This window comes from Vanellus vanellus (assembly GCF_965231255.1).
Source record: "Vanellus vanellus genome assembly, contig: HAP1_SCAFFOLD_45, whole genome shotgun sequence".
NCBI classification, from domain to species: Eukaryota; Metazoa; Chordata; class Aves; order Charadriiformes; family Charadriidae; genus Vanellus; species Vanellus vanellus.
Window position 1 is genome coordinate 707,924 of NW_028128545.1, and position 18,454 is coordinate 726,377.

The 18,454-nt window shown below is 52.6% G+C and overlaps 3 protein-coding genes across 3 annotated transcripts in view; 1 reads left to right on the top strand and 2 right to left on the bottom strand.

The window, feature by feature from the left end:
• Nucleotides 1-18,454, top strand: part of LOC309684213 (olfactory receptor 14A16-like) — a gene marked incomplete at both ends in the record, with an annotated part of 151,839 nt that overhangs the window by 47,321 nt on the left and 86,064 nt on the right. The window lies entirely within an intron of this gene.
• Nucleotides 3,976-4,938, bottom strand: LOC309684187 (olfactory receptor 14C36-like; the record flags this gene model as incomplete). Its single annotated transcript, XM_082500132.1, has 1 exon — nt 3,976-4,938. One exon carries the CDS (start codon nt 4,936-4,938, stop codon nt 3,976-3,978), a length of 963 nt encoding a protein of 320 aa, XP_082356258.1.
• Nucleotides 12,976-13,917, bottom strand: LOC309684188 (olfactory receptor 14A16-like; the record flags this gene model as incomplete). Its single annotated transcript, XM_082500133.1, has 1 exon — nt 12,976-13,917. The coding sequence occupies one exon, from the start codon at nt 13,915-13,917 to the stop codon at nt 12,976-12,978; it is 942 nt and encodes a 313-aa protein (XP_082356259.1).

Sequence of the window (18,454 nt, forward strand, 5' to 3'; positions counted from 1 at the left end):
TGGCACCAGAGGTTTCATGAACATGCAAAGCGCCCCTACAAGCCAAGGCTCTGGGCAGAGTTTCCCTGAATTCTTCACTTCTTAGGAGGTTTATGAGAGAGATTTCAGATGGGAAATTATTCCAATACTAAACAAGAATAATAAACAATTTCTTCTTTTTCTATTATTTTCTATACTTTTTTCTTAAACATGAAGTGACACTAGCAATCTCCAGTCAATATTGATCCCGACTCTCTCCTCATGCAGTCTGAATATAGAAGTCAAGACCCTTTCCCTCAGACCCTGCTCGGGCAGTCTTCATTCCTGTCCCTACAACCCCACCATTCCTCTCACCAGGTACCTCGGATTTACAGCAGTCCTCTTCAAAGACGAGATTTCCCCAGTAGAGCCTATAGCTGCAAGTTTCAGCTTGCTGGCACCAATTCCCACCTGCTTTACTTGGAGAAAAAGCTGCACCCAGACACAGGGGGATGTTTCTTAATTCCCCACAAAGAAGAACAAAGGGAGGCAGAGTTCAATCAACCATCAAAGACATTCTTCAGCTGTTGATTAAGGCCACATGACCTCCACTGAAATCCACATCCCACAGTGGATAGTTTTTGACTAACAGGAAACATAGTTCTGTGTCAATCACAGACCCCAAAGTCTCCCAAAACACTCCCTGCCCCAGAATTTGATTGTTTGTCTGTCTTCCCTCTTTGCGCACGAGTCACACGCTGAAGTCAGAAGCTGCTTTGCTTCACAGAGGGAAGGAATCTTTCTTTTGAATAGCCAAAAGTGCGTAATCCCCATGCATCTGGGTCACTGGAGCATCTTCAGGCACGACAACCCACACCGAAGTACACATCCAAAGCAGTTCAGATGAAGGGTGGTCTTGCAAAAGTCACCGTTTGTGTCCCCAGGTGGCATGGACACTGCCGGTTTCCCTCTCCGGGGAGTGGCAGAGGCTGGATCCCCTTCCCAGGACAGTCTCCTTGCCAGGAAGCCACAGGCATGGGGGGAGCTCACCTGGTCCTCACTGGCACTTCCCTCCGCTTTTTGTTTGGATCTATTTGGTGCTTTTCTGTGACTGCTCTTTCTGCACAGATGATCCTAAAAAGACAACCATTTCCTAAGAGATGGTCAAACAGGCCCGGTTGTTGCCAGGAAAGCTCACCATGGCCATTTATAAAAATGCACCTGGGAGATCCCAAATGCTTAAGGGCTCTTCTAAAGAGTGGCTGGCCTTGAGCAGCACTGAGTGGTTATGTGTAGGCGTGGGAGAGAGGGTCGGGGGATGTCAGTGAGAAACATTGGGATGGCTGATGGCTTTAGCGAAACCTTAAAACTATGTCTGAAACCAGTGGTGCAAAAGAGTTGATGTCGGAGGTGGGCGGTGGAAGACGAGGATTGTCCTGGGAAGATGGCAGGAAGGAAGACCCCTCCTGTGCAAACCGGGGATGATAACAGACATTTCCATCCTGTGTGCATGGCTCAGCCTGGCAGGGGGCAATGCCCGCTGCTGGGGGTGGCTGTCATTTGTCATGCCCTATAAGCTGACCGTGTTCTTTTCTTCCTGCACTCCCCGCACTTGGATGGGCCTCAGGAAACATCCACGAGCCTGGAGGATGCACAAGCCTCCTGGGCTGAGGTGCCATCACTGCAGGGGAAGAGGAAGGGATTTTGAGGCACATGGGTGTGCAGGGAGAGAGCAGTGTAGGTGTAGCAGTGAGTGCCTTAGAGGCAGGAAGAAGATATGAAATATCAGGGGGAATCAGGCTGAAGTGAGATAGGTTGAGTTTTGATTGTGAGGCAGCAGCGGAAGGAGGACGTGCCTTCCTCTGCTGGATGGTGCGTTACATAGCAGATTCTAGTATGTCTGGGGCTTGTCTGGAGGAATAGCAAGGCTTTGGAAGAATCCAGATGGGTTGTTGGGAACTCACATACATTGGCAAGTCCTCAGGAAACCACAGCTTGGTGTTGGAAGCAAGGCAGCAGGAAGAGCAATAGGGCAGCATGGCTATGGTCAAGATAGCCAAGGGCCTTGGCAGGACTTTCACCCCCCCAACAGCACCGAGACCCTTGTCTGCTTAGCTATGGCTCCTGTCTCTTCCACTGAGCCCCATGAGAAGACACCTGAACCTGACAGCTCCCACACCTTGTTGCCTCCGCACCCATACCCCAAAGAGCCTGGACATGTCCTACTGCTAAGCTGCACCTGGTGTTACACAGTCCCACATTGCATTGCCCCCAGGAAGTGCCCAGAAAAAAACAAGAGGGAAAGGATACCCCTCCCCAGAAGATGGGGATCTAGGCTCGGCCAACCTACTTGGTGAAACACATCAAGGACTTTCACAGTCATCTCCGCATTTCAATTTGTCCCTGTACCAAATCTCTCCAGCTTCCTGATTCACCAGTCCCCAGAGACAGCAAACGTGTCTTCTCATTCCCTCCATGGTCTCTTCAGTGAGGGACGTCAGCAGGGCCTGCTAACACCCTCAGAAACCTGCAGGTTTGCTTCTTTTACTTCCTCAGAAGCTTGGTCAGTCTTTCAGGAGCTGCAGTTCAGGAACTCGACCCCAGAGGGCTCATTCCCACACAAAACACCCAAGTCTGGGCATAGTTTTCCTTTAGTCTTCAGTTCTGACGTGGCTTATTAGAGAGATTTCAAGGGTGCAGTCAAAGTGAAAAAATGTCAAAACAGAGGGACAGACAGAATAAAATTCTTGATTTGTAAAAGCCAATTCTGCATTAATCCCCAAGTGTTTGGGTGACAAGAACATTTTCAAGTGGAGGCATTTTTCCTCAGCCGGCTCCATCTCCCAAAACGCATACAATTTGAATGCTTAGGTCTCATCTCTACAATGCAAAGATGGACTTCTGGCCTTGCCATTTGGTGTCCATCTAAATGGAGGGACAAAGAACCTCTCTGAGTTGGGTGAGAAGCCATTGCTGGACATGGAGCTTGTTCTTGGCTGGCCCATGATGGTGACCAAGGGGCAACTTCCCTGAGGTGCCCAGCGGGCACAGGCACAGCCCAGACACTGCTCTGCTGCTCCGTCATGTCTCTCGCAGCAACTCGGCTGTGCCAGGACACTGATGTGTACCCCCAGCCTGCACACTGCCACACTTCAGCTCTTCCCTGGCAATTTCCTCTCCGGGGCACTTGCCAGCCCCACCAGCCCAGACCCTCCCTGAATCTGGCCACCTCCTGCCCTCTCCCCAGCCCACACCAGCAGAGCAGCCCCATTGGGACTGGTCCCACAGCAGCACATGGAGGCCAGTGAGAATGTCCACCCAGCCGGCATGCTGAGGAGATCTCCTCCGCAGGCAGGTTGCAGACCCAGCTGACAAACTTCCTGACCAGGGTGGCATGAGAGAATTGGCCCAGGGCACCCTCAGGAAGGTCCTTTTGCCCCAGGGACAGGGCAGCAGCCTGAGATGCCCCACCACAGCAAAGGGTTTCTCTGTCCATGTCTGTCCTGCTCTTCTCCCGGCACAGCCCATCTCCCTTCAGAGCCTCTTCCCGAGAGAGCTCATCCGTGCTGGCCTGACCAGCCATTCCTGCACCCCCTCCCCAGGTGTCCCACAGCCCCCGAGCTGGTGGTGCGGCTCTGCAGAGCCGGGGGCTGTGGTGCCCAGGGCCATGCTGGTCAGGCTAGGAGGCAAACCCAGCTCAGGTGGCTCCTGCCCCGTACACTTCAGCACAAAGACGCTGCCCCTGCAGATCCAGAGAAGATCTTGGAGAAAGGATCTTGGACAAAAAAGCTAGCGAAGGGTCTTTTATTTTGTTTAAACACACTGAGAGAGCAGCTCCTTATTTATAAAATGTCCCTGGCACACACAAGACAGGCAGAAGCTGACACAGAAATAGGATAAAGGGTGACTCTTTTGTTCACAGCATTAATACAATGCAGAAAAGCTAAAAACCAAAGGAAAGAAAGGAAAAAAAAAATTAGTCAAGAGAGTCTGGCCTGTAATGAGTTACATCATGTGTTATCTGTAGAAGAAGATTGGATATGTAATTGCTGCTTCTGAAAAGAAACCGGTCATAAGTTTCCTGAGGGCATCTTTGAGCTCCTGGTTCCTCATGCTATAGATGAGGGGGTTCACTGCTGGAGGCACCACCGAGTACAAAAATGACACCAACAGGTTCAGGGATGGGGAGGAGATGGAGGGGGGCTTCAGGTAGGCAAATATGCCAGTGCTGAGAAAGAGGGAGACCACGGCCAGGTGAGGGAGGCACGTGGAAAAGGCTTTCTGCCGTCCCTGCTCCGAGGGGATCCTCAGCACAGCCCTGAAGATCTGCACATAGGACAGCACGATGAAAACAAAACACCCAGATAAAAAACAGGCACTAACCACAAGAAGCCCAACTTCCCTGAGGTAAGCATCTGTGCAGGAGAGCTTGAGGATGTGGGGGATTTCACAGAAGAACTGGTCCAGGGCATTGCCCTGGCAGAGGGGCAGTGAAAATGTATTGGCTGTGTGCAGGAGAGAATTGAGAAACCCACTGCCCCAGACAGCTGCTGCCATGCGGACACAAGCACTGCTGCCCAGGAGGGTCCTGTAGTGCAGGGGTTGGCAGATGGCAATGTGGCGGTCATAGGCCATGACTGTGAGGAGAAAAACCTCTGCTGAATTGAAGAAGACAAACAGAAAGATTTGAGCAGCACATCCGGCATAGGAAATGACCCTGGTGTTCCAGAGGGAATTGGCCATGGCTTTGGGGAGAGTGGTGGAGATGGAGCCCAGGTCAAGAAGAGAGAGATTAAGGAGGAAGAAGTACATGGGGGTGTGGAGGCGGTGGTCGCAGGCGATGGCGGTGATGATGAGGCCGTTTCCCAGGAGGGCAGCCAGGTAGATGCCCAGGAAGAACCAGAAGGTCAAGAGCTGCAGCTCCCGTGTGTCTGCGAATGCCAGGAGGAGGAAGTGGGTGATGGAGCTGCTGTTGGACATCTGATCCCTTTGCTCATGAGGTTCTGCCCAAGGAGGAAAGCACACTCACAAGTTAAGACTGCTCTGAGCAAATCTCTTCATATTCCCTGTGTCCCATTCTCCTCTGTCCTTCCCAAACACACATGACCTTCCTCTTTCCTATCAGCACCTTTTGACTTCCCCAAGTTCAGAGCTCTGCTTTGTGCTGGGCAAACATGACAGAAGGAGGAGCATTCTGCCCATGGGCTCTCGAGCAGTCACTCCTGCTCGACAGCAGTGGGCATCTGGGAACGTGTGGCAGCTTCTGAAAGTCACCGTTTGCCTCATCGGTAATCCATGTGTCATGAAGACAAGCTGGTCATCATTGTCCATCAGGAGAATGCCAGATAAACTCCTACCTGAACCCCCTTGTCCCCGTAGAGTACGAGGTAAGAACAAGAGCAGCATGGACAGGAGGGGAAGATGGAGAAACGCTCCTGCTGAGGGAGGAAAGGGACCTGAGGGAAAGGACAGTGCTCAGGAGTTTCTTCTCATTGGTATGTGGCTGCTGAGGAGGCACCTCGGCCAGAAACCCCACAGCCTTGATGTCAGAAGCTGTGCTGGGCGAGAGAGGAGACCGGGGGGGTTTCAGTAGAAGGCACCCTCATTACAGGAGATGGCAGGAAGGTGCCCAAATCACCCTCCCAAGGCACATGGGAGCTGCTCCCTCTCTCCTTGCCCAGGGCTCTGCTGCCTGGAGCTGTCCCTGCTGGGAGCTCTTTCTCTGGCAGCACGTCTCCTTCCCGGCAGTGCACACAGAACCCATCATAGGCGCTGTGTGCTCAGCTCTGTCCTGCAGACACCTCCTGGCAGCAGAAGACTGCCCAGGAGCATCCCTGTGGGCGCAGGCTCTGACAGGAACATCTGACCGACCCTGATAAGGCAGGAAAGGTGATGCTGGGTGCTGCCTGTAGGCTGTAGGGCATTGATTTTTCTTAATCCCAGAATTATTCAGCTCTCAAATTGGGAGACTCAGTGCCTTCTCAAGAATGGGGAGATGAATCTCCATGTCTCACTCCTCACACAGAAAAGGAAAAGCAGAAGACTGAAAGCACAAAATCCTTCCCTTTCAGGTACCCCTGCCTTGATGTTCTTCTGGAAAAGTCGCCTCTGCCACTGCCCTTGAGCTGTGAGCAGCCCTGACCCACGCACTTCTCCCTCGCAGAAGCAGAACCCTGCCATGCAAGGAGTTGCTCCTTCCACCCGCCGCTTCTCCCCACAGCGCCGTGGGAGCTCCCCGGGCAGGCGCAGAGCTGACCCTGGCAGGCGGCAGAGTCCCTGCCCCGGCACACAGCCCCCGGGGTGCAGGGACCCTGCTGGCAAGGACAGCCCTGCCCACCCCTGCCTGCACACCTATCTTCAAACCCCAGAGCCTTCCCTGGGAGAAGGCAGCTGACCTTCATTGTCCCTCTGATGGTGCAGCGAATGCCCTCCTGCTCCACACCAGAAAAGCCAGGAGAGCCGTCCTGACAGCTCCTATCAGCCACGGCATGTGCCAGGTGTAGGAGACACTGCCAGGAACTCATCTGCATTGCCCCACAGCCAGAGACTTACCATGGGAAAGGCTGTGAAGATGTCTCTCCCAGGGAGCTCTCAGCTATAGGAACATCACCCCAGACTGCCCTTATCTGTCTCTCCCTTCTCTTGTCTGCCCTCGCTGCCTGCAGGCAGTGCCCTCAGCCCTGCTGCGCTGTGCAGAGGAGCTGCTCCTGGGCAGAGCTGTCTCTCTGCAGCGCTGCCCGCTTGCCAGGAGCTCCCTCCGTTCCAGCAGCCCGGCCCAGATCAGCAGCAGAGGACCAGCACACGGTGTCAATGTCTCTGTCCCCTCTGGGCTCCCTCAGAGATGTCCCTGGGGCTCCAGGGGAACCTGCTGGGAAACAAGCTGAAGTCATCGCTGATGTTTTCTCCCACAGCTGGGGAGAGACACTTCTTTCCAGCAGTGTCATTTCCCCTGTCAGAGACAGAGTTAGATCCAAGAATCCCCTCTTCTTGTCCCACTAGGAGACAGCACACCCAGGTAGTGAAGGCAGGAATTTCATGGTCCTCCTGTAGCCATGCAAAGCACAGGTGACATTTCTTGTGCCAGAGGTGCTCCAAGGCACTTGCAGGTAACTGATGGACCAATTCAGAGGGAAATGGCAGCGTCTGGGGTCATCATTTTGGAGGCTGGTCGGTCATGCCTTTGGCCAGCTGAAATGTCAGCACATTCCTATGTTTAAGTCAATGAAGCCTCTTCCCCGCCATGCCCCAATCCGTCAAGGTGTCCCTGCACCTCCAGGGCTGACAGCTCCTCAAAGGCAGCGGGGTCTCTCCTGGGGAGCAGAGTTTGAAGCAGAAGGAAGTCATCACCGACCGTCCCTCTCTGACCCCTGGACAGAGTGATTCCTGCAGTGGGAATTGCTCTGCCAGGGTGTGCGGACCTACAGGAGGTGTCCATATTCCCCTCTGGAAAAACCCCATTGCTGCCCCATTGCCAGGCAGGGCATGGAGGCAGTGACAGGCCAGGGATCATTCCCACCGGTGCAGGGCAGGGATGGAGCCAAGTCAATGGAGGCACCTCAGCTCTCAGCAGTATTCCTGAGGCCAGAGGGACATTCAGCTTCTCCAGGGCACCCCACAGACCCACCGGAGGTGGATTCCTCTTGCCTCAGCTCAGCTGCCCAAAATCCGTGTGAGCTCCTTATCTGAGCTGCTCTGTGAGTAACGGAGACAGAGGCCAGGAAGGAGCTTGTCCGATGCAAGCACCGGGTGACATTTGAGGTGCCAGAGGTGGTTCAGGACATGCACCAGGAACTGCAAGCTCTAACAGAGCAATTGTGAAAGACAGGGCAGCATCTGGGGGCATTGTCCTGGATGCTGGTGGGGAATCCTTTTGGCCAACTGAAATGATAGAAGATCAAAGGATCCCAGAATCATAGAATGGAAGAGAATGGATGGAACCTTTGGAGATCATCTAGTCCAACCCCCCTGCCAAAGCAGGGTCACCTAGAGCAGGTTGGACTCGAACGCATCCAGGTGGATTTTGAGTTTTGCTGGAGAAGGAGTCTCCAGAGCCTCTCTGGGCAGCCTCTTCCAGTGCTCTGGCACCATCAAAGTAAACAAGTTTTTCCTCATGTGGAGATGGACTTCTCTGTGTTCCAGTAATGCCCATTGCCCCTTGTCCTGTCGCTGGGCACCACCAAAAAGGAGTCTCTCCCCATCCTCTTGACACTCACACTTTAGATATTGATAAGCATTGAGGAATTGAGGAGACCCCCTCTCAGCCTTCTCTTCTCCAGGATAAACAGACCCAGCTCTCTCAGCCATTCCTCACAAGAGAGGTTCTCCAGTCCCCTGATCATCTCTGTAGCCCTCTGCGGGACTCTCTCCAGTAGATCCCTGTCTTTCTTGAATGCACCCCATTATATTATATTACATTATACCCCAGGATACCATTGGCCGCCTTTGCCACAAAGGCACGTTGTTGGATCACTGTCAACTTGTTGTCCACCAGGACTCCCAGATCCCTTTCAGCAGAGTGTCTTTCAAGCAGGGGAACTCGTAACCTGTACCGGTGCATGGGGTTATTCGTCCCCAGGTGTAGAACCCTACACTTGCTCTTGTTGAACTTCATTATGTTCCTCTGCATCCAACTCTCCAGCCTTTCCAGGTCTCGCTGAAATACAGCACAGCCTTCTCGTGTGTCAGCCACCCCTCCCAGTGCTGGGTCATCAGCAAATTTGCTGAGGGTACACTCTGTCCCTTTGTGATAAGCTCAGCACTGTTTGTTCACCAAACCTAGAAACTTACATTCTTACATTGTTTTACAAAAAGGCAATTGCTGAACCTGCTGTTGCAAGATAGCCAGCATCCTGTTGAGCGAGCAAGGCTAAAACTGCAAAGGTCAGGTTATGCAAACAAAGTAGGATGTGAAAAAGACTTGGAGGAGGGGAGGGGGGCTCATGAAGACAAAGAGTACATGATGTGAGGAAGACATGAATCTTTCATCCCTGCGACAACCAGGAGGAAAAGGAAAGCAGAAAACGACCCCCTAGCAACAAGTCGTGTCGTGCAGATGCAGAGTACCTCTCTACCGGAAAAAGAAGAGTATAAAACCAGGGACTTTCGGGAACCAGGCGCGAGCCGTCGGCGGAGTGAGACTCTCGGGCCGCCCAGCACTGTTTTGCTTGCTGCCGCTTGCTAAATAAATATTCCAAATTTTTAATTGACTCTGTCTCGCATCAATTTGTGGGATCAACTTATAACACCTTCATCCAGGTCATTGATGAATGTATTGAACAGGACCAGACCCAGTGCTGACCCCTAGGGAAAACCACTTGTTACAAGCCTCCAACCGGACTCTGCACCACTAACCACAACCCTCTGAGCTCTATCTGCCTGCCACTGTTCAATCCACTGCACTGTCCATTCATCTAACCCACACTCCCTAAGCTTGACTGTGAGGATGGTGGGGGAGACAGTGTCAAAAGCCTTGCTGAAGTCAAGGTAGACAACATCCACTGCCCCCCCCTCCATCCACCCATCCAGTCACGCCATCATAGAATGCTATCAGATTAGTCAAACATGACTTCCCCTTGGTGAATCCATGCTGACTACTTCTGATAACCTTCCTTTCCTCCAGATGCTTGAAGATGATGCACCGAAGAAACTATTCCATCGTCTTTCCAGGGATGGAGGTGAGGCTGACTGGCCTCTAGTTTCCCAGGTCATCCTCCCTGACCTTTTTGAAGATGGCTCTGACAGGGGCTCTCCTCCAGCCAGACACCTCACCTGTTCTCCAGGATCTACCAAAGATGATGGAGAGCAGCCCAGCAATGACTTCCCTCACCTCCCTCAGCACTCACTGGTGCATCCCATCAGGCCCCATGGACTTGTGGATATCCAGTGTACTGAATTGTTCTCTAACTTCTTCTTCTTCAACCAAGGCAAAGTCTTGCTTCCTCCAGAGTTTCTATGTTACCCGCAAAGCTGGGGACTCCCGAGGGCTGGCCCAAGCAGTGAAGAGAGAAGCAAAGAAGGCATTCGGCAACTCCACCTTCTCTGCATCATCTGTCACCATGGCACTTGTGTCATTCAACAGTGGGCCCACACTTTCCCTAGTTTTCCTTTTGCCTCCTATGTACTTCAGGAAACCCTTCCTGTTGACGTTGACATCCCTCACCAGGCTCAATTCAGAGGTTGCCTTGGCTTTCCTCATTACAGCCCTGCAGACCCTGACAGCATTCTTTTACTCTTCCCAAGCAGACAGCCCCTTCTTCCAAAAGGGATTTTTCAGAAGGTCCCTGCTCAGCCATGCAGGTCTCCTGCTTCATTTCCTGATTTCTACCTCTTAGGGAGGCACCAATACTGAGTTTGGAGGAAGTGATGCTTAAATATCAGCTGGTTCTCTTGAGCCTGTGATTGTGAGGCAATTCTCACCTGTCTGTAGAAGGCCTCATCATCTTCCCCATCCTGATCAGGTGGCCTGTAATAAACACCCGCAACAGTGTCTCTCCTGTTACCCTGCCCCTTAATCCTTACCCACAAGCTCTCAGCTGGCTCTTTGTCCACCTCAGGGACAGCTCGATGCATTCCAGTTGCTCTCTCACATAAAGAGCAACCCCACCACCTCGCCTCGCTGGCCTATCTTTCCTACAGAGAACATAGCCCTCCATGACAGTGTTCCCGTCAGGTGAGCTATCCCACCATGTCTCATTAATTGCAATGAGATCATGGCCCTGTGACCACACACAGATCTCTAATTCTTCTTTCTTGGCCATGCTGTGTGCATTAGTGTATAAGCATTTCAGAGAGGCCATTAAGTGAGTAGTTTTTGCCCTTGAGGGGTGGTGGGCCTTCCGATCCTCAAAAATACTAGCACTCTGACCCACAAGTGCTGAGCTCCTACCCCCAGGCGCCTCTCTAGCGAGCCCAGTTACATGCCCATCCCCATTCCAACCTAGTTTAAAGCTCTCCCAATGAGCCCTGATGACTCAAGTCCTAGAACACTTTTTCCCCCGGAGAGACAGGCTTTTCCCACCTGCTACCAGCACGCCTGGTGTTGTGTGAATCAGGCCATGGTGGAAGAACATGAAGCCCTGCTGGTAGCACCAGGCTTGGAGCCAGTCCTTGATCTGCTGGCAGATGGTGAAGGAAGCAAGGCAGAAAGAGTGCAAAAGAGAGAGGCCTGGTCTGTTCCATGTTTCTTGGACACCCCGGAGAAACTGCCCCAGGAAAATTGTCCCAGACCAGTCCCACACACCAGCCATTGCTGTCTGTGACCATACACCTCACCTCTGGGTCTTCCTTTTTTTTCCCTTTTTGAAAACAGGGGTTATGTGTCCCCCTTTCCAGTCAGCAGGAGCCTCACCAGACTGCCATGACTTCTCAAAGTCACACTCAAAGAGTTGTGGTCAAGAGCTCCATGTCCAAGTGGAGACCAGTTATGAGTGGTGTTCCTCAGGGGCTGGTACTGGGACCAGTGCTGTTCAACATCTTTGTTGATCAAGGTTCTGCTTGGAAATACATACAGAATACGGAGGGATGTAACTTGTAGGGTCCTGCAGGGGTCTATACCACAACCTGCACTGGTTAATGTGTTTTTAATGACTCAGAGGAGTCAAGAGTGCTTATTCATAAGATTTGTAGAAGACATTACATCAAGGAGAGGATCATCTTCTTCTCCCGGTATCATTTTGAGGAGGGGGAGCAAGTGAGCAGCTGGTTGGCTGGCTGGCTGCTGGTCAAAGATAACCCTCCACAGAACGGCATCAGCTCTGCTGTGCCCAGTATGGGGCTCCCCAGCACAAGACAGACCCTCGCAGACTGGAGCGAGTCCTGCAGAGGCCGGAAGGATGGTTGTGGCCTGGAGCACATTATGGACAAGGAGACCCTGGGAGAGCTGGGTCTACGTTCGTATTGTAGATGATGCTCAATCCCGACAGCATATGCCCTCTTTTCTGACCCCACTGGCAAAACTCTGCAGAAGAGCACGAGCACCCTGGGCTTCCGCAGGCAGCTCCCGTATCTCGTATCCCATATTATAGCAGCTTTCCAGTCTCTGAAGGGGGCCTACAAGAAAGCTGGAGAGGGAATTTTTGCAAGGGCATGTGGGGATAGGATGAGGTGTATTGGCTTCAAACTAGAAGAGGGGAGACAGTGTAGCTATTAGGAAGAAATTTTTCACTCTGAGGGCGGTGAGGCACAGGAAAGTTGTGGATGCCCCATCCTTGAAGTGTTCAAGACCAGGCTGGATGAGGCTTTGAGAAACCTGGTCTACTGGGAGGTGTCCCTGCCCATGGCAGAGGGTTGCAGCTAGATGATCTTAAATGTCCCTTCACACCAAAACCATTCTATGATTATATGATCTCACCAGTGTCCCTTCCTTCTTCCTGCTGTTTGTCCACTGACTCCCATGGAACTTGTTTGTGGGTATCCCGATTGAGTTCTTTACTTTTGAGGGACTTCACCTTTGAGGGTGTTTCACCTTCTGAGTCTCCATTCACTCCCAGCTCAGGACAAGTGGCCACTGCCCATCCTCTCCTGACCCCTCCAAATTCATTTCCAGAGAGACCTCTACATGCCATCAGTCCTGTCATACAGGATGCGGCCAGAGGTAATTGGGAGCTCATGCAGCACCTTCTGCCATCGGACACCAAGCAGAGAGCCTGTAAAAACAGAACTCTTGATACAATAGAACCCAAGGGTACCGTGTGCTTAACCCCAAACACAGGAAGAAACCAAAGAGAGCAGACACTTTAAAAGAGAAATTTGTGCAACATTTTTTTGGCATTAACTCTGGAGGAAGAGTCCAGGCTTCAGGCACTGCACCCAGGAGATGCCCTTTTATTGAAGACCTGCTATTGGACATTGCTCGTCTAATTCAGTAATGTGAAAGTGTCAGACACAACATGATCAAGCCTGAGGAGAAGTAGTATAAGCCTAGAATATGATCTATAAGAAAGATTATCAGAAGGGAAAAAGAAATGGGCACCCAGCCAAAGATAAACTCAGAAAAAAGTGCAGAGAAGGGGAGAGAGGTTAGGGTTGGTGAAACAATGTCCATTGAGCCAGTTTCCATAAGGCATGCTTGAGCTCCTGGTTCCTCATGCTGTAGATGAGGGGATTTACTGATGGAGGCACCACAGAGTACAAAATGGACACAAACAGGTTCAGGGATGGAGAGGAGATGGTTCGGGGCGTCAGGTAGGAAACCATTCCAGTGCTGAGAAAGAGGGAGACCACGGCCAGGTGAGGGAGGCATGTGGAAAAGGCTTTGTGCCGTCCCTGCTGTGAAGGGATCCTCAGCACCACCCTGAAGATCTGCACATAGGAAAAGAGAATGAAAGCAAAACACCCGAATCCTAGTAAGGCACTAACTACAAGGAGCCCAGCTTCCCTGAGGTAATCTGAATGTGAGCAGGAGAGCTTGAGGATGTGGGGGATTTCACAGAAGAACTGGTCCAGGGCATTGCCCTGGCAGAGGGGCAGTGAAAATGTATTGGCTGTGTGCAGGAGAGAATAGAGAAACCCACTGCCCCAGGCAGCTGCTGCCATGCGGACACAAGCTCTGCTGCCCAGGAGGGTCCCGTAGTGCAGGGGATGGCAGATGGCAACATAGCGGTCATAGGCCATGACGGTGAGAAGGTAAAACTCTGCTGAAATGAAAAAGAAAAAGACAAAGACCTGTGCAACACACCCCTGGTAGGAAATATCCCTGGTGTTCCAGAGGGTATTGGCCATGGCTTTGGGGAGAGTGGTGGAGATGGAGCCCAGGTCAAGAACAGAGAGGTTGAGGAGGAAGAGGCACATGGGGGTGTGGAGGCGGTGGTCGCAGGCGATGGCGGTGATGATGAGGCCATTTCCCAGGAGGGAAGCCAGGTAGATGCCCAGGAAGAGCCAGAAGGTCAAGAGCTGCAGCTCCCGTGTGTCTGCGAATGCCAGGAGGAGGAAGTGGGTGATGGAGCTGCTGCTGTTGGACATTTGCTGCCTCTGAGCATTGGGCACTGTCCAAGAAAGAAAAGGCAGTTCAAAGATAGTGAAGACTATTATAAGAAAAAAACCTGCTCCGTGTCTCTCTGAAGCATCAGAGACTGCCTTTCCCTCTTAAAGACGACCTGTGGCACATCCCTCTTGTGAGCTCTGCTTTGTGGTGGCTGAGGGTGCCCCAGGGAGCAGAGAACTCTGCTGTGAGCTCTGGAGGGGTCAGTTATACCCTACAGAAATAGGAAATAAGAACATGGTGTTATCTCAGATAAAATCCACTCATAATGTCAAAGAGCTTTTCAGCATTGTTGCTCCCAGTTCACCTGACTGCAGAGCAGAGCTGTGGGGATCTTGGTTTGTTTGTACTGTTCTTGTTTCCCCCATGCACCTGAGGAGTGTTTTTAAGGCAGAAATATTTGGACTTTCTGCCGCACTCCGTGTGAAGCCTTGTGGGTCCTGAGAGGCTGAGGGGCTGTCCCTCAGTGTGGGGTGAGGGCAGTCAGTCTGTCCAGCAGCCCTGCTCTCAGCTGCCCTGTGCTGGCACCTCTTGGAGCTGGATGATGATGGACTCAGACATTCCCCTGAGAAGGAACTGGCCACTGCTGGGACCAGAGGAATGCAGTTTCCATGTGCCCCTCTCCAAAGCCCTCAGCCCGTCTCATCGTACCTGAGGAGGATCTCAGCCCTCCCCTCCCAGACAGGGACACAGAGGACTCCCTGCAGCTGACTGCGCCAAGACGCCCGGCAGCATTGCCATCACCTGAGCACTGAGGGGTGTCCTCCGTGGGGCTGCTGGATAACACAGAGATGCCACGGGAACGCTGTGCCCGTCTGGAGAGCAGCCTGCAGCCTAGCACGAGCCCCTCCGAGAAGGAGTTGAAAGTCCTAATGGGTGGGGTGTCTGGAAGGGAGAATTGGGTCATTTGTTTTGCCCTGAGCCACTGATTATGAGGGGACTGTATGGACTTATCATCACAGCAGGAGCCAGAGGGTTGGTCTGTTAACTGCAGCTTAGCCCCAGCCCTCATCCCAGCAAGTCAAGTGCTGACAAGAAGGGGAGCAGAGAGAGGAGGGGAAAACTGGAGAAATGCCCCAGTGCTGCTGCTGAGGGCGGCAGAAAGGGACAGGCGGTCGGGGATTGGGTCATTTCCCCTCTGCAAGGGTGAGGCCGCTGGGCAGGTGCCCCATGGCCATCAGGGCAGAGTCTGGGCTGGGTAGGAGAGGAGAGCAGGGGGTGGCTCCAGGGAAGGCGTCTGCCCTGAAGGGGATGGTGTGAGGTGCCGGGATCCCCCCTGCCCGGGCATTTCTGGCAGCAGTTCCCTCTCTCCCTGCCTATGTCTCTGCTGCCTGGAGCTGTCCCTGTCGGGACCAGTTTCTCTGTCCCGATGTCTCCTCACTGTCATTACTCATAGACCCCATCCCACACTCTGTCCAGCTCTGCCCTGCAGACCCCTCCTGGCAGCAGGGCACTGCCCAGGGGCATCTCTGGGTCTGCGGGGGATCAGGAGAGGCTCAGACAAGTGCTAACGAGAAAAGCGGTCTCTGTGCCAGCTCTGGAGTGGAGAAATCCATTCCCACCTCGCACTGCCCACCCAGCCAGCCAAGAGGGGGCATTTCCAAGCACAGACACCTTCCTTTTCAGCTGAATGGTGCCCTGATGTCATGCTTGAGAAGGACCCACTGCACATGACCTTGGGGTGATCTGGAGCGGTGAGCAGCCCTGACCCTCAAAGCACCATCTTCAAAGCAGAAGCAACCTGCCCTGCCCTGCCTTGCCAGGGGTCACTCCTTCTACCCAAAGATATTTCTCACAGCATGGTGGGGAGCTCCCTAGAAAGGCTGAGAGCTGATCCTGGCAGGCGGCAGAGTCCCTGCCCGCCCCCCCCCCCCCCCCCCCCCAGTCCCCGGGTTACAGGGACCCTGCTGGCAAGGACAGCCCTCCCCACCCCTGCCTGCACACCCCTATGCACACCCCTCCAGCCATTGCTGGGAGAAGGCAATCCTACCGCCCTGTCCCTCTGATGGTGCAGCAAGGGATCCCTGATCTGGAGCATGTCTCCTCTACACTGGAGAGAGATCCCATAGGCTGTGGGCTATACCATCTTTCCGAGATCCTTCCAGGAACCACAGTTGCATTGCCCTGCACCCAGAGACTTACCCTGTTAAGGGCTGTGCAGATTTCTCCTCCAGTGAGTTGTCAGCTGTCCTCCTACTCCAGAGTGCATTTGCGCTCTCTCTGCCTCCCTTGTCTCCCCTCGGTGCCTTCAGGACCAAGCAGCAGCCCTGCTGCGCTGTGCAGAGGAGCTGCTCCTGGGCAGAGCTGTCTCTCTGCAGTGCTGCCCGCTTGCCAGGAGCTCCCTCCTTCCCGGGATCCTGGCCCAGCTCAGCAGCAGAGGACCTGCCCAAGGAGGCACTTTCTTCTCTCCCTCCAGGCTCCCACAGGCATCCCTGGGGCTCCAGGGGACCTGCTGAAGTAATCACGGATGTTCCCTCCCTCAGCTGAAGGAGACTTAGCTCCCGCGGCATTCCTTTTATTGGAAAAAGAGCTGGATGTGAGAATCGCCTCTCCTAGTATTGGACAGGACACCAGGGGGGTGTAAGAGAAGGATGTAAGATTTCCAAGCTGGGGCGGGGGGCAATTCCGTTGTGTGAATTGGGGCATTTCATCCTGGGTCTGTAGTCCCAGGGCCAGAAAGACATTCAGTTGTTGTTTGTCAATGTACCGTATCTGCTCTGAAGAAAAGCATTTGCATAGGTGAGGTCTCAGACACTTGGTACAAGGATTCCTCGAGGCGTGTCACAGCTTTTCTGGTGCCACAGCTGGTCTTCAAGGACAGCATCCTCCAAGCACAGCAAGGATTGAAACTCAGTCTAAACTCAAAAGGCAATTCAAGGGCACCACTAGGAGTGTTTACTACAGCAGGAACAGGTAAAGAAGCAACAAAGCTACTGTGTGGCCACTGCTGAGTTTCACAAGAGCAGGTGTAGGGAGAGCTGAGATTGTCCATGGCCTCTTTGCCTCAGTCTTCCCCAGCAAGGTCTTGCAGGCCTCTGTGGTTTGAGGGAAGATCCTGGAGGAGAACACCCAGGGATGGATGGGGATCAGCCCGGTAGGCAGTTCAACACCACACAGCCATGCACTCACTTCCACCAAGTGGGACGATGAAAGAGCTAAGAAAAGGTACAAGCAGGAAACTCATAACTCAGAATAAAATTAGATTAATAAGCAAAGAAGAAGTGGAAGAACAAAAAAGTGAGAAAAGAAAACAAAACAAGCAATGCAAAGGCAACTACTCACAACCTCCCAAAGGTAGAGCGCAGCAAAAGATGGCTGAGCTTCCCCAAAACTTCTCCTCTCTGCTTTAGTGCTGAGTATGACATTATATGGCAGGGAATATCGCTTTGGTTAGTTGGGGTCATCTGCCTGGTTGTGTCCCCTCCCAACCTCTTGTGCACCCCCAATCTCTTCACTGTGGGGCGAGCAGAGTGAGGAACAGAGAAGGCTGTGGTGCTGTGCAGACACTGCTCAGCAACAGCCAAAACATGGGTTTGTTATCAGCATTGTTTTGGTCACAAATCTGAAAAAGACCACCTGGAACTTTTTATGAAGAAAACTAACTCCATCCCAGCCAGACCCATTGCATCATGCATGATCCGTGCAAGGAAAAGCTTTGTGGAGTCCATGTCCTCAGGTCGGGGTCACAGTCAGGTGGGAGGCACTGAGTCCACTTGGTTTCACACATATCCCATGTCAACCTTTTAATCTGACCTATATTCCCCCACACTCCCGTGAGAAGAACTTGCAGGCAAGCAGGGCTTCGTCATGCATAACAGTTATGTGGGAAGACACATGCCATGACTCTGAACCTGCCCCACTTCCTCCTCCTTTCTCTTGGCTTCTACGGTTGAGCATGATGTCAAAGAGTACAGAGTATCCGTTTGGTCAGTCTGGGTCAGCTGTCCTGGCTGTGTTCCCTCTCATCATGCTGAGAATCCCCAGCCTAATTGCTGGTGGGGCAGAGTGAGGAAAAAGATCTCAAAAATCAATAAACCAAAAAAAAAAACCAACCCAACCCCAACCTCAACACTGTGCAAGCACTGCTCAACAACAACCAAACCAGCAGTGTGTTGTCAATACTGTTTAGGCAACAAACCAAAATACAGCACCACACAGACTGCTGTGAGGAAAATGAACTTGACTCCAGACAGGCCAAGTGACACAGGTCAATGGGAGAACTTCCTGGGGTGACCTTCCAGACTGAGGGTGGGGGTTACTGCCTCTGGGAGTGTGACGCTCATTGCGTGTTAACAGAAACAGCACTTTGGGCCTGTGCAAGACTTACCACTAAATGTCTAGGAAACACCAAGAGAGGAATGAAGTTTTTTTGGGGAATGGACAAGTTTGGGTAAACCTCAAGAAAAGGGCAAAAGTAGCCCATTATGTTTAAAGAGGTTGCTGGTAAAGCCCCTTGTGTGGCCATGGCCTGCAAGTGATCAGCCCAGCCTCTCCTGTCTTCTTCTCCAGTTCCACCAA